Consider the following 17,058-nt stretch of genomic DNA (forward strand, 5'->3'; position numbering starts at 1 on the left):
TTACTAAATAAGCAAGAGATTACTGGAGAAATCAAAGAGGAAATCAAAAAATACCTAGAGACAAATGACAATGAAAACACGATGATCCAAAACCCATGAGATGCAGCAAAAGCAGTTCTAAGAGGGAAGTTTATAGCTATACAAGCCTACCTCAAGAAACAAGAAAAATCTCAAATAAACAATCTAAGCTTACACAAAAGGAACTAGAGAAAAAAGAACGAACAAAACCCAAAGTTAGCAGAAGGAAAGAAATCATAAAGATCAGAACAAAAATAAATGAAAGAGAAACTAAGAAAACAATAGCAAAGATCAATAAAACGAAAAGCTGGTTCTTTGAGAGGAAAAACAAAATTGATAAACCATTAGCCAGAATCATCAAGAAAAAGAGGGAGGGGACTCAAATCAATAAAATTAAAAATGAAAAAGGCGAAGTAACAACAGACACCACAGAAATACAAAGCATCCTAAGAGAACACTACAAGCAACTCTATGCCAACAAAATGGACAACCAGGAAGAAATGGACAAGTTCTTAGAAAGGTATAACCTTCTAAGACTGAACCAGGAAGAAATAAAAAATGTGAACAGACCAATCACAAGTAATGAAATTGAAACTGTGATTAAAATCTTCCAACAAACAAAAGTCCAGGACTAGATGGCTTCACAGATGAATTCTATCAAACATTTAGAGAAGAGCTAATACCCATCTTTCTCAAACTCTTCCAAAAAATTATGGAGGAAGGAACTCTTCCAAACTCATTCTATGAGGTTACCATCACCCTGATACCAAAACCAGACAAAGATACTAGAAAAAGAGAAAATTACAGACCAATATCACTGATGAATATAGATACAAAAATCCTCAACAGAATACTAGCAAACTGAATCCAACAACACATTAAAAGGATCATACACCATGATCAAGTGGGATTTATCCTAGGGATGCAAGGATTCTTCAATATATGCAAATCAATCAATGTGATACACCACATTAACAAATTGAAGAATAAAAACCATATGATCATCTCAATAGATGCAGAAGAAGCTTTTGACAGAACTCAACACCAATTTATGATAAAAACTCTCCAGAAAGTGGTCATAGAGGGAACCTACCGCAACATAATAAAGGCAATATATGACAAACCCACAGCAAATATTATTCTCAATGGTGAAAAACTGAAAGCATTTCCTCTAAGATCAGGAACAAGACAAGGTTGCCCACTCTCACCACTATTATTCAACATGGTTTTGGAAGTCCTACCACAGCAACAGAGAAGAAAAAGAAATAAAAGGAATAAAAATTGGAAAAGAAGTAAAACTGTCACTGTTTGCAGATGACATGATATTATACATAAAGAATCCTAAAATTGCCACCAGAAAACTACTAGAGCTGATCAATGAATTTGGTAAAGTTGCAGGATACAAAATTATTGCACAGAAATTTCTTGCATTCCTCTACACTATTCATGCAAAATCTGAAAGAGAAATTAAGGAAACACTCCCATTTACCATTGCAACAAAAGGAAAATAATACCTAGGAATAAAGCTACCTAGGGAGACAAAAGACCTGTATGCAGAAAACTATAAGACACTGATGAAAGAAATTAAAGATGATACAAACAGATGGAGAGATATACCATGTTCTTGGACTGGAAGAATCAATATTTTGAAAATAACTATACTACCCAAAACAATCTACAGATTCAATGCAATCCCTATCAAATTACCAATGGCATGTTTTACAGAACTAGAACAAAAAATCTTAAAATATGTATGGAGACACAAAAGACCCCGAATAGCCAGAGCGGTCTTGAGGGAAAAAAATGGAGCTGGAGGAATCAGACTCCGTGAATTCAGACTACACTGCAAAACTACAGTAATCAAGACAATATGATACTGGCACAAAAACAGAAACATAGATCAATGGAACAAGATAGGAAGCCCAGAGATAAACCCACACACCTATGGTCAACTAATATATGACAAGGAGGCAAGGATATACAATGGAGAAAAGACAGTCTCTTCAATATCAATAAGTGCTGGGAAAACTGGACAGCTACATAAAAGACAGCTACAGTAAAATAATGAAATTAGAACAGTCCCTGACACCATACACAAAAATAAACTCAAAATGGATTTGAGACCTAAATGTAAGACCAGACACTATAAAACTCTTAGAGGAAAACGTAGGAAGAACACTCTTTGACATAAATCACAGCAAGATCTTTTTTGACCCACCTCCTAGAGTAATGGAAATAAAAACAAAAATATACAAATTGGACCTAAGGAAACTAAACTTAAAAGTTTTGCACAGCAAAGGAAACCATAAACAAGATGAAAAGACAACCCTCAGAATGGGAGAAAATATTTGCAAATGAATCAACAGACAGAGGATTAATCTCCAAAATATATAAACAGCTCATGCAGCTCAATATTAAAAAAACAAACAACCCAATCCAAAAATGGGCAGAAGACCTAAATGGACTTTTCTCCAAAGAAGACATACAGATGGCCAAGAAGCACATGAAAACCTGCTCAACATCACTAATTATTAGAGAAATGCAAATCAAAACTACAATGAGGTATCACCTCACACCAGTTAGAATGGGCATCATCAGAAAATCCACAAACAACAAATGCTGGAGAGTATGTGGAGAAAATGGAACCCTCTTGCACTCTTGGTGGGAATGTAAATTGATACAGCCACTATGGAGAACAGTATGGAGGTTCCTTAAAAAACTAAAAATAGAATTACCATATGACTCAGCAATCCCACTACTGGGCATATACCCAGAGAAAACCATAGTTCAAAAAGACACATGCACCCCAATGTTCATTGCAGCACTATTTCCAATAGCCAGGTCATGGAAGCAACCTAAATGCTCATCAACAGATGAATGGATAAAGAAGATGTGGTACCTATATACAATGGAATATTACTCAGCCATAAAAAGGAACAAAATTGAGTCATTTGTTGAGATGTGGTTGGATCTACAGACTGTCAGACAGAGTGAAGTAAGTCAGAAAGAGAAAAACAAATATTGTATATTAACGCATGTATGTGGAACCTAGAAAAATGGTGCAGATGAACTGGTTTGCAGGGCAGAAGTTGAGACACAGATGTAGAGAACAAACGTATGGATGCCAAGGGGGGAAAGCCACAGGAGTGTGGGGATGGTGGTGTGCTGAATTGGGCGCTTGGGATTGACATGTATACACTGATGTGTATAAAATTGACGACTAATAAGAACCTGCTGTATAAAAAAAAAAATAAAATAAAATTAAAAAAAGAACTAAACTTTCTTTGGTTTATTTGTATTGGAAATATGTTAATATAAATGTTTCAGATATTACATGAAATTCCTAAAAATCTTATATGTTCTGGTAAAATGTTATAAGTCATAATTCTAGTTATTACCTTAAAATGTATATCTCAGAAATAACTAAATTTCCTTGTCAATTGCATTATTATGAACTTTCTTCAAATTTTTAACTGTGGTCATTTTTAAGTCTTTTGTCATTTAGAGATAGTTCTGGGTGTACTCTGTTGCTTTTGCAAAACTGTTCCTATGAAAGTGTTTCATCTTCAAGGAATTCATGGATAAGACTCTGACAAGTACAGGTTTCTGGTAACTGACTATACTGCTGAACTGAATGAATAAGCATTTTCAGAACTCTAATGGAAAACTGATGAATTCATAAAAGTGAGAACAAAAGATCAAGATAAAAAAAATTAATTACATGGGACTGAGTGAACTGATGAGGATGATTATAATTTTTGTGACTTTCTGCTTGAATAATAAAACAAAGGAACAAAAAAAATGTGATTCTGGATACATTGACTTGATAATTCCACTTCTGTTATTTAATCAAAGGAAATAAAACAGGAGAAAAATATCAATTTATAAAAACATTTTATTATTTACAATAATAATAATATTATTATTATATTATTTACAATAATTATTTACAATAATAAAGAATATCCTGACCATCACATTCATCAAAGTTAAAATTACTACTGAAAGTTTTCTTCAAATAATTATGAGCTCCATCAGGAAACAAAACACAATATTCCTCCCCATAATGCCCATTAATATCTCACAGAATACATTTTGTTATGACCTGTTCTATTGAATATGGACAGATCAGATAGCCAATATGCATAATTTGGATATAAAACAATATTATTTATCCCAATATATCTGAAATTGAATTCCTCTTGTTGAATGTCATTATTTTAAATAGTAAGTAAAATAATTTGAAGAAGCATAAATCATAAAGAGATAACATAGTACATGTAGTGTTTAATAGCGTGGAATCAGATATGAGATTGCCTAGATTTGAATTCCTTCTGTACCACTTAGTAGCGGTGTGACCTTGAAAAACATCTCTGTTCATCACTTCTCCCATCTGTAAAATGGGTTTAATTATACTACTTACCTCAGCTGTAAAGTGATGATAAAATTAGTACCTATCTCCTAAAGTTCTAATGAAGATTTAATGAATTAATAACTAAAAGCACTTGAAACAGTCGCCAGCACACAATAAAAGTTATATTCACACTTATTAAATAAAAATAAATACACAAGGAATACTTTTGCTTGAATTTCTTGGAAACAAATGTCTTTGGAAATTAACTAATGTAATTTCTTTTATCAGACAATGAATATATTATACAGTTTTTGTTTATTTGTTTTTTAACTTAACCCACTAGATGCTAAAAACTAAATTAGTGAAGTCAAAATAGCAGCTGCATCCCATATTCTTATATTTTTCCCAACTTAAATGCTTCATGTTCTCGCTCTCTCTTTATTTTAACTATCAATACTTTCCCTTAAATGAACTTTAAAGTAGACCTGAGATTATTGTAAATATAGATGGTGCATGGATCACATATACATAAAGAAGTACAATGTCATAACTTCAATAATTTTTTACTCTTCTTCACTCAATTTGATTTTTCATTAATTTTTGAATTTTCATTTATTTATGTTTCCTTTTATTTATGTATATATGTGAATGATCTATTCTTCCAGGTATGGCCAGGATTAACAGTATACCCGGATTTCACTAATCCAAACTGCATAGAATGGTGGGCAAATGAATGCAGTATTTTCCATCAACAAGTGAATTATGATGGACTTTGGATTGTAAGTGGTTACTTTAGACTTGTGATTTTGGACAATGAGCATAGAATTATTTTTCCATAAAAATGATTATTAAGTTGACAAAAATATTTTATAACATATTGAACATAAAAATAACGTTCTTATATTTTTCTAGAATGTATAAATATCATACCTGTCATGTTCATGGGTCAGAAAAAGAATACAAACCTAAAACTGTAAATTGAGATTTTTCTTATCCAGTAATATACTTTATAGGATAAAGTTCATTTCTGTCACTAAGGTGTTGTACCTTTATGACTAATAATTTATGTTGAAAAGAGTTAACAAAATTTGGAGATTAGCCTATAGTAGTGCAACTTCAAAAACTTTTACTAAAGTCTGCAGTAGTCAAGCAATTGCAGCAACATGAACTTAAATAAGCTCTCAGCCTTTAGAAACTTTCTTTTTAGTAAGTTATTAAGTGGAACAAATCAAAATTGGCAATAGGTTAAGTGTTTTATCTCAAGGTAAACAACAACAAGAAACAAATAATATCCTAGATTACTGGTAAAGTTATTAAAGGAAAACACTTTTTTTTTTTTTTTTTTTTGCGGTACGCGGGCTTCTCACTGTTGTGGCCTCTCCCGTTCTGGAGCACAGGCTCCAGACGCACAGGCTCAGCAGCCATGGCTCATGGGCCCAGCTGCTCCGTGGCATGTGGGATCTTCCTGGACCAGGACACAAACCCGTGTCCCTTGCATCATCAGGCGGACTCTCAACCACTGCACCACCAGGGAAGCCCAACACACTAATTGTTAAAAGTTTCTTTGGATGAAGTTTTATATCTGTAGCTATTGATGCCTGCTGATAGGTTTATAATTTAGGGCTTCCTTACAGTTAAGGAAACTGTAACAATATTTGGGGAATGAAACTACTTGGTGATCCCAGAATTCTATATTTCAGAAAAAAATATGTAATAATCTTGAGCACAGAGAGAACATGAGGGATGTTTTTCAAAGGTATTACAACTGTACAGAATTTTGGAAGGAGAGATAATGGATATCTGGGAATAGTTAAATTTTTTGATTGTTTAGATCACAGTATCTCTACTTTCCTAAAGTTCTCATTATTAATTCAGTCATTATTTAAATTATTTATTTATTTATTCAATCAATTACAAGTGTTTATTTTGCATCATCATGAAAACGTGGAGTTGAGTAGAAGGTTAGCATAGCCGTCAGAATTCCTATGAAGGTAATAGAATGAAGATGGAGAGGCTTTGTTATTTGACACAAAATCAGTGAGATTGCAGTGATGATACCTAGCTGCTGGTAGAAATAACAAAAAAAATTGCAATCTGCTCTTGCGTTTTGTTTTTAATTCTAGCTCCAATTTCAATTATATTATTTAATTTAAATTAAAAGTACATTCTTTCCTTTATTTTTCTTTCATTTCTTTCTTTCTTTTTCTTGTATAGGAAAAATTTGAATCCATTAGAGCAGAGTTACAAGTATAAATTACATTTAGGGATAGTGAAAAAGAATCTGATTGTGCTACATATAGAGAATATACTTCATTTCCTACATCCATTGAAGACTGAAATACACGATTCATCTCCAAAGAGAGGGAGGGATGGGAAGAAGAGGAGCATCTGAGAAAAACAGAGTAGTTATGATACTAATACAGAAGCATTTTGACTAATGCTTATGATAACCAGTATGATCTCAAAGCTCACTAAATATCACTGAATTAATATATGCTATGTATAAGCAGTGAATATTCTGCTTCTAGCTCTTACCTGAATAATTGCCAAACCCTACTGCTAGGTTGTTTCTCAAATTCTTTTTCTTTCTTCAGATTATTTTTTCTGACAGAATGAATATATAGTAAAGCAGCGTTATTTAACTGATGAAATTTTATTTTCATGTCAAATTTTTAGTTTTATAATTTTCTAGATTTTTAATTTAGATTCAATGCTAATGCTTTTAATTTTAAGTTTAAATATTACAATAATTTTGGGAAATGAAATGAGCTTAATTGTAATTGAAAAAATAGATTTTTGCTTATAAACACACATTATGGTTGAATTCTCTTTTTTTGTATCATTCTTAAGATAATCTCCTAATATTTGAAAAATAAGAGCCTACTTTATTTGGTATAATTAAGACTAATGCTGTGATTTCAAAATAAGAACACTAGTATTTTTAAAATTCAAAGAATATTTTCATTTTTCTGAAAAAGTAAGCATATTTTTGTGATCATGTTGTTACTATGATTTTATTCTTTAAAATCTAACAAGCAGAATTCTTCCATAAAGAAGTCGAATAATTTAACATATAGTTTTGGGAAACTTAAAATTCATTGAGACGATATATCCAAACACATTCATATATCCAAATAACTGGGGGCTTAATTGGATATATTATCTGTACATTTTAAAGGATTCTTAGAAAAAAAATCAGTTATTTAAAAATTTCTTTGAAAATAGGGTTATTTTTATTTAGATTTAGTTTAAAAGTGAAGTTATGAAATGCCACCAGATTTTTATACAGTTTTCAATAGATTTTAAAGAAATATTCCTAAAAATGGTATTGACAATTCCTAGAAATGGTCATTACTAGACTTGAGATGATTTTAATGATACTGTACGAGTACTTATTACTATCAATCCACTGAGTCCTTTGTCTCATGACTTACAATGCTTGAATCTACTGGCTGTAATATTGACAATACTAATCAAATTCACTTTCACATGACATTAAATAAACATAACATCACTTAAATCCTTCAATAGGTTAGAGAAAAATATTTTCAGAATTTTGAAAGAAGCAAAAATACAAAATACATTAAAAGAGATAGAAATAAATTCTATTAAATTATGAGTAGTAAGTTTAACCTATTAATAATATAATCTTGTCAAATAGACATTTTAATAAAAAATAATCAAATATTAAATGCTTTATTTGTTTTAAATATGGTTAAAATCATGTAAAAGTGATTAAATTTTATTTTAAGTTATTTTATTATTATATTACATTTATTAAATTCTTTTATTTATTCTTAAATTACATAAAATAAAGCCTATTTTGAGTGAGTGCTATAAGAGCTTGTGAATTTTATTTCAAGTTTGCAAATACTTAGTTCAAATAAAATAACATTAATTTTAGAGTTAAATGTTTTGCCCTTGCACTTCCTTGGTGAATATTATATACAAGAGGTAATAAAATGGTTTAGAAAAAGACTCTTAAAACTTAAGATAATGCAACTCAGTTCCATTTATGAGTTTCAGTAGTTGAAGCTGTTTTTGAATTTAATTCAGTTGGTACATTCATGAAGAAAAAATACTTAGTTTCATCTAAAATTATTGGCTGTACAACTGTAGTATCTCTTTGTATTAATTTTACTGAACATAGGACAACAAAATTGAATATATCAGGTCATTTTAGTAAAATAACCCCAATATGTACTTTAGAATAACTACATAATTGTCCTTTGTGGCTATTAAGAAAACAAAAATCTGTTTCACAATGAGAAATTTATTCTTTTCTCCCTTGAGCAGCCTTCATTTCTCACATTAATTCCATCTGGGCATCATTTTGATGGGAGAAGGGAAGAGTGATAAAGAGAATATACTTCTGAGGAAAACAAAATTAACAAGGGACTTGAATGAGTGTGATGCCTTTGTGAGAGCAGAGAGAACGTATTATAGAGATGTGGGAAATAAGGCTCAAAAATTCTTTGGTGCCATTAACAGAGTTGGAGAAAGACATACACATTTCTTGAGCATGTGTAGTATAATATATGATTTTATATGAATAAACTTTTTTAGTCCAAAGATTTTACTTAACTGGTTATGGACTAGAACTAGTAAACAGCAAGACAATACGGGGGCCTCAGTTTACAAGGCAAGAAAATCCATAAACACAATACCCCACAACTCTGACTCCAAGAGATGTTTAGGTCACTGGTTCTCATAATGTGGCCCAGGAGTGCTAGGATTCCCTGAGAGTCTTCCAAGGATTCAATAAGCTCATAACCATTTTCATTAGAATACTAAAATGCTCTTTGACTTTTTTCACTTTCATTCTCTCATGAAAGTGTAGGAGCTGTGTGCTAGGCAAAAAGTGTTGTGCCTAGCTGCTAGCAAGGCACATCATAGAAAATAGATAAATGCCAGCTGAAATTAATAAAATATGTTGAATAAATGAATGTGCTGGAAATATGTACAATGATAGGCTCACAGTGAGAAGACTGATACAACTATTTAGAAAAGACAGTTGCTTAATACTTTTAATGTAATGTAATATAATTAATGCTTTATATGTATAATTAAAACTAGGTAAATCACATACATTTTGGTTGTAAAAATCCTTTAATCCCACCTAAGATACCCTCTGTTATCTGGTATATACATTTATGAAAAAACAAATAATATTACTTTTCTCGCTATAATGACTTGTTCATGCTGGAAGTATTTTGGAATCAAGTAGTGAGAACAGTTAAGCAAGTTTGTTTGTAGGTTGGTAGCTTATATATATCTTCTAAGATAAAATATTTACAAACAAGTAGAGAGTTTCTGCTTATATGATTTAGAATTACTTAAAATCTTCTGTTCTTTATCTTATATCCATTCAGGACATGAATGAAGTTTCCAGCTTTATTCATGGTTCAAAGAAAGGATGCAGTGACAACAAACTGAATTACCCAGCTTTTACTCCTGGTAAATTTCATTTAACTATCTCCTTACCATTAATTGAGAACAATTATCTTTATTTACTGCTAAATTGTCGCATATATTTTTAAATCACAAACTTTGATATAATTTTGAGACCCTGAAATAACTGTGGTATTTTGTTTACTTTTTTGTTTTATTTCTGGCCAAAATATTTATGTCTAAGAGAAGGAGCATGTTTTTAAATTTTGGTGTAGATTATTGATTTGTCTTTACCGCTGATGAACTGCCCATGATTAAATGATTAATGAAAAGAAACAAAATTTGTTTGAAATCATAATTTAAGTGATCAAAATTTTTCCTTGAGCACTTTGCTTTAAGTCTCTGCAGTTATTAGATGTACCTAATGTGAATAGTTACATCTCACTTATTCCAAAAAGCATGTTTTCATCATTAAAATCGGTAAAAAAAATTTCACCAAAGAAAAAGAAGTGCTCTGAGGGGAGTAGATTATTATAAGGACCTGAATAAAGATAACAATAATTATCACAGTACAATATAAGCCTGCAAATTAAAGCACAATAAAAACTGAAAAACAGAGATTTAAATGATTTGTTATTGTGTAACAGGTCTACATGTGTGGAATTACGTTATATTTAAATAAATTATAAAGCTTTCAAATGGGTCTATAGTTATATGATTTATAATAAATATATATATATTTATATATGCATATTAAAGTCTATTTTCTCCATGGATTTATTTATTACTGAAGTTAGGAAACAGGGTATTCATAATTGTAAGTGCAAATGTAATTGTTAATCAGTAAGAGTAAAGGGTGAAGACCCAACTGGAACTTAGCATAAGTTGTGTCTTTCATTACTTTTTAACTAAATATGGTATTACATAGCACATCACGTAAGGATTATAAAGTTTAAAATGGCAAAATATTCCTTAAGAAATTATTTCTTATATTTTTTTCTAAGATATTCTTGACAAAATCCTGTATTCCAAAACAATTTGCATGGATGCTGTGCAACACTGGGGGAAACAGTATGATGTTCACAGCCTCTATGGATACAGTATGGCTATAGCCACAGAGAAGTAAGTGCAATTTCACTCAGAAAGCCCTTTAATATTTATTGTCTAGAAACATATTTGGTAATTTACATATAGTGGAAAATAACAAGAGTAGGAAAGCAACAAAATATATTTTCATGGTGAAAAATTAGGGCATTAAAAGCATCGCCTCTTTTACTAATCTTCATAAATTTGAAGCTTAGTTATCAAGAGCTACATGATATATGAATAAATCTGATTCTTTTTTAATTCATAAATTGAAATTTTCCTTCCAAATTTTGATTCAGTTTGGTATCTCTGAATATGTGCTCTAAGCATGAAATCCACAATTGGCCTGAGAGAATGATGCTTCTAAAACAAGTCTTTATTTTTAAAAAACAAGAGTTTCAGGCTTCTGCACATGGGACCCTAAGCTGAGGTGTCAACACAGTTGTTTCATAGGAGGAACTCTGGTCTGAAGGGCCAGGTGTGAGGCCTCAGCATTGAGCCCTCTGTGAACAAGTGAAACTAGGCTTAAGCACAAAGGAAAAGAAAAAGTTCTTGAGACCAGGAAATCCAAGATCAAGGTGCCTGCTGATCCAGTGTCTGAACTTGGTTCACACAGTTATGGAGGCTGGCAAGTCCAAAATCTCTAGGATGGCTCAGCAAGTTGAAGACCAGGGTCTTGGTGCTCCAGCCTGGTGTCAGGCTTGAGCCTCTGAGGTGAGAGAGCTGAGCTCAGGACACAGGACCACCAGAGGCCTCCCAGCCCCACATAATATCAAATGGTGAGAGCTCTCCCAGAGATCTCCATCTCAAAATGAAGACCAAGCTCCACCCAATGGCCAGCAAGTTTCAGTGCTAGACAACCCATGCCAAACAACTAGCAAGACAGGAACACAACCCCAGCCATTAGCAGAGAAGCTGCCTAAAATCATAATAAGGTCACAGACACCCCAAAACACACAACTGGACGTGGTACTGCCCACCAGAAAGACAAGTACCTGCCTAACCCAGCAGAACACAGGCACTAGTGCCCTCCAGCAGGAAGCATACACAACCCACTGAACTAACCTTAGCCACTGGAAGCAGACACCAAAAAAAAAAGGGAACTATGGACATGCAGCCTATGAAAAGGAGACTGCAAGCATAGTAAGTTAAGCAAATTGAGAAGACAGAGAAACACACAGCAGATGAAGGAGCAAGGCAAAAACCCACCAGACCAAACAAATGAAGAGGAAATAGGCAGTCTACCTGAAAAAGAATTAAGAGTAATCATAGTAAAGATGATCCAAAATCCTGGAAATAGAATGGAGAAAGAAGAAAAAAAGTTTAACAAGGACCTAGAACAACAGAAGAGCAAACAAACAATGATGAACAACACAATAAATGAAATTAAAAATTCTCTGGAAGGAATGAAGAGCAGAATAACTGAGGAAGAAGAACGGATAAGTGACCTGGAAGATAAAATAGTAGAAATAACTACCTCAGAAAAGTATAAAGAAAAAAGAATGAAAATAATTGAAGACAGTCTCAGAGACCTCTGGGACAACATTAAACACACCAACATTCGAATTATAGGGGTCCCAAAAGAAGAAGAGCAAAAGGGACTGAGAAAATATATGAAGAGATTATAGTTGAAAACTTCCCTAATATGGGAAAGGAAATAGTCAATCAAGTGCAGGAAGCACAGAGAGTCCCATACAGTATATATCCAAGGAGAAATACATCAAGACACATAATAATCAAACTATCAAAAATTAAACAGAAAAGAAAAAATGCTAAAAGCAGCAAGGGAAAAACAACAAATAACATACAAAGGAATCCCCATAAGGTTAACAGCTGATCTTTCAGCAGAAACTATGAAAGCCAGAAGGGAGTGGCAGGACATATTTAAAGTGATGAAAAGGAAAAACCTACAACCAAGGTTACTCTACCCAGCAAGGATCGCATTCAGATTCAACAGAAATTAAAACCTTTACAGGGAAGCAAAACTTAAGAGAATTCAGTACCACTAAACCAGCTTTACAAAAAATGCTAAAGGCACTTCTCTAGACAGGAAACACAGAGAAGGAAAATACTTACAATAACAAAACCAAAACAATTGAGAAAATGGTAATAGCAACATATGTATAAATAACTACCATAAAAGTAAATGGATTAAATGTTCCACCCAAAAGATATAGACCAGCTGAATGGATACAAAAAACAAGACCTGTATATATGCTTTCTACAAGGACACTGTTCAGACACATAAAGACTGAAAGTGAGGGGATGGAAAAAGATATACCATGCAAAAGGAAATCAAAAGAAATCTGGAGTAGCAATTCTCATATCAGACAAAATAGATATAAAAATAAAGACTATTACAAGGGGCAGAGAAGGTCACAACATAATAGTCAAGGGATCTATCCAAGTAGAAGATATAACAATTGTAAATATTTATGCCCTCAACATAGGAACACCTTTATACATAAGGCAAATACTAACAGCCATGAAAAGGGAAATCGACAGTAACACAATCATAATTGGGGACTTTAAAACTCTGTTTTCATCAATGGACAGATCATCCAAAATGAAAATAAATAAGGAAACACAAGCTTTAAATGATACATTAAACAACATGGACTTAATTGATATTTATAGGACATTCCATCCAAAAAACAACAGAATACACTTTCTTCTCAAGTACTCATGGAACATTCTCCAGGATAGATCATATCCTGGATCACAGATCAAGCCTTGGTCAATTTAAGAAAATTGAAATCATATTAAGTATCTTTTCCGACCACAGTGCTACAAGATTAGATATCAGTTAGACAACAAAAACTATAAAAACAAAAAAACAAAACAAAAAACCACATGGAAGTGAAACAATACGCTACTAAATATCCAAAAGATCACTGAAGAAATCAAAGACGAAATCAAAAAATACCGAGAAACACATGACAATGAAAACACGATGATCCAAAACCTATGGGATGTAGCAAAAGCAGTTCTAACAGGGAAATTTATAGCAAGAGAAATCTACCTCAAAAAAGAAGAAATATCTCAAATAAACAATCTAACCTTACACCTAAAGCAATTAGGGAAAGAAGAACAACAACAAAAAAACCCTACAAAGTTGGAAGAAGGAAAGAAATCATAAAGATTAGATCAGAAATAAATGAAAAAGAAATAAGGAAAGATAGCAAAGATCAATAGAACTAAAAGGTGGTTCTTTGAGAAGATAAACAAAATTGATAAACCATTAGCCAGAGTCATCAAGAAAAGGAAAAAACTCATCAAACCATTAGCCAGAGTCATCAAGAAAAGGAAAAAAAAGGAATTAGAAATGAAAAAGGAGAAGTAACACTGACACAGCAGAAATATAAAGGATCATGAGAGATTACTACAAGAAACTATATGCCAATAAACTGGACAACCTGGAAGAAATGGACAAATTCTTAGAAAAGCACAACCTTCAAAGATTGAACCAGGAAGAAATAAAAAATATAAAGAGACGAATCACAAGCACTGAAATTGAGACTGTGATTAAAAATCTTCCAACAAACAAAAGCCCAGAACAAGATGGCTTCACAGGCGAATTCCATAAAAACTATAGAGAAGAGCTAACACCTATCCTTCACAAACTCTTCCAAAATATAGCAGAGGGAGGAACACTCCCAAACTCATTCTATTAGGCCACCATCACCCTGAAACCAAAAGTAGACAAAGATGTCACGGAGAAAGAAAACTATAGACCAACATCACTGATGAACATAGATGCAAAAATCCTCAAAAAATACTGGCAAACAGAATCCAAGAACACATTAAAAGGATCATACACCATGATCAAGTGGGGATTATCCCAGGAAAGCAAGGATTCTTCAATATACGCAAATTAATCAATGTGATAAATTGAAAGAGAAAAACCATATGATCATCTCAATAGATGCAGAAAAACTTTTGACAAAATTCAAAACCCACTTATGAAAAAAACCCTCCAGAAAGTAGGCATAGAGGGGACCTACCTCAACATAATAAAGGCCATATATGACAAACCCACAGCCAACATCGTTCTCAGTGGTGAAAAATTGAAACCATTGCCTCTAAGATCAGGAACAAGGCAAGGTTTTCCACTCTCACCACTATTATTCAACACAGTTTTGGAAGTTTTACCTACAGCAAACAGAGAAGAAAAAGAAATAAAAGGAATCCAAATCGGAAAAGAAGAAGTACAGCTGTCACTGTTTGCAGAAGACATGATATTATACATAGAGAATGCTAAGGATGCTGCCAGAAAAGTAATACAGCTAATCAATGAATTCAGTAAAGTAGCAGGATACAAAATTAATGCACAAAAATCTCTTGCATTTCTATACATTAATGATGAAAAATCTTAAAGAGAAATTAAGAAAACACTCCCATTTACCATTGCAAAAAAAAGAATAAAATATCTAGGAATAAACCTACCTAGGGAGACAAAAGACCTGTATGCAGAAAACTATAGGACACTGATGAAAGATACTAAAGATGATACAAACAGATGGAGAGATATACCATGTTCTTGGGTTGGAAGAATCAACATTGTGCAAATGACTATACTACCCAAGGCAATCTATGGATTCACTACAATTCTTATCAAACTACCAATGGCATTTTTCACAGAACTACAACAAAAAATTTCACAATTTGTATGGAAAAACAAAAGACCCTGAAGAGCCAAAGAAATCTTGAGAAAGAAAAAGGAAGCTGGAGGAATCAGGCTCCTGGACTTCAGACTATATTACAAAGGTACAGTAATCAAGAGAGTATGGTACTGGCACGAAAACAGAAATATAGGTCAATGGAACAGGATGGAAAGCCCAGAGATAAACCCACGCACATTTGGTTACCTTATTTTTGATAAAGGAGGCAAGAATATATGTTGGAGAAAAGACAGCCTCTTCAATAAGTGGTGCTGGGAAAACTGGAGACCTACAGGTAAAAGAATGAAATTAGAACACTCCCTAACACCATATACAAAAGTAAACTCAAAATAGATTAAAGATCTAAATGTAAGGTCAGACACTATAAAACTCTTAGAGGAAAACATAGGCAGAAGACTCTGTGACGTAAATCATAGCAAGATCCTTTTTGACCCACCTGGAGAAATGGAAATATAAACAAGTGGGACCTAATGAAACTTAAAACTTTTGCACAGCAAAGGAAACCATAAACAAGACCAAAAGACAACACTCAGAATGGGAGAAAATATTTGCAAATGAAGCAACTGACAAAGGATTAATCTCCAAAATATACAAGCAGCTCATGCAACTCAATATTAAGAAAACAAACCACCCAATCCAAAAATGGGCAGAAGACCTAAATAGACATTTCTCCCGAAAAAGATACACAGATTGCCAACAAACACATAAAGGATGCTCAACATCACTAATCATTAGAGAAATGCAAATCAAAACTACAATGAGGTATCACCTTACACCAGTCAGAATGTCCATCATCAAAAAATCTACAAACAATAAATGCTGGAAAGCGTGTGGAGAAAAGGGAACCCTCTCACACTGTTGGTGGGAATGTAAATTTATACAGTCACTATGGAGAACAGCATGGAGGTTCCTTAAAAAACTAGAAATAGAACTACCATACGACCCAGCAATCCCTCTACTCTGCATATATCCTGAGAAAATGAGAATTCAAAAAGAGTCATGTACCATAATGTTCATTGCAGCTCTATGTACAATAGCCAGGACATGGAAGCAACCTGAGTGTCCATCGACAGATGAATGGATAAATAAGATGTGGCACATATATACAATGGAATATTACTCAGCCATAAAAAGAAATGAACTTGAGTTATTTGTAGTGAGGTAGGTAGACCTAGAGTCTGTCATACTGAGTGAAGTAAGTCAGAAAGAGAAAAACAAATACCATATTCTAACACATATATATGGAATCTAAGAAGAAAAAAATCGTTCTAAAGAACCTAAGGGCAGGACAGGAATAAAGACACAGATGTAGAGAATGGACTCGAGGACACAGGAAGGGGGAAGTGTAAGCTGGGACGAAGTGAGAGAGTGGCATTGACATATATACATTATGAAATGTAAAATAGATAGCTAGTGGGAAGCAAATGCACAGCACAGGCAGATCAGCTTGGTGCTTTGTGACCAACTGGAGGTGTGGGATAGGGGGGGTATGAGTGAGAGGCAAGAGGGAGGTGATATGGTGATATA

At 33.0% G+C, this 17,058-nt stretch overlaps 1 protein-coding gene across 1 annotated transcript in view; it reads left to right on the top strand.

Annotated features, from left to right (window-relative positions):
• Nucleotides 1-17,058, top strand: part of SI (sucrase-isomaltase) — a 96,523-nt gene that overhangs the window by 19,518 nt on the left and 59,947 nt on the right. Inside the window, exons 12-14 of the mRNA XM_027113432.1 lie at nucleotides 5,038-5,151; nucleotides 9,745-9,829; nucleotides 10,768-10,885. Of these exons, the coding sequence (XP_026969233.1) occupies nucleotides 5,038-5,151; nucleotides 9,745-9,829; nucleotides 10,768-10,885 (317 nt within the window). The remainder of the gene's footprint in view (nucleotides 1-5,037; nucleotides 5,152-9,744; nucleotides 9,830-10,767; nucleotides 10,886-17,058) is intronic.

This window comes from Aethalodelphis obliquidens, unplaced genomic scaffold, assembly GCF_003676395.1.
Source record: "Aethalodelphis obliquidens isolate GAN/ISIS:26980383/991018 unplaced genomic scaffold, ASM367639v1 scaffold1, whole genome shotgun sequence".
Classification (NCBI taxonomy): Eukaryota; Metazoa; Chordata; class Mammalia; order Artiodactyla; family Delphinidae; genus Aethalodelphis; species Aethalodelphis obliquidens.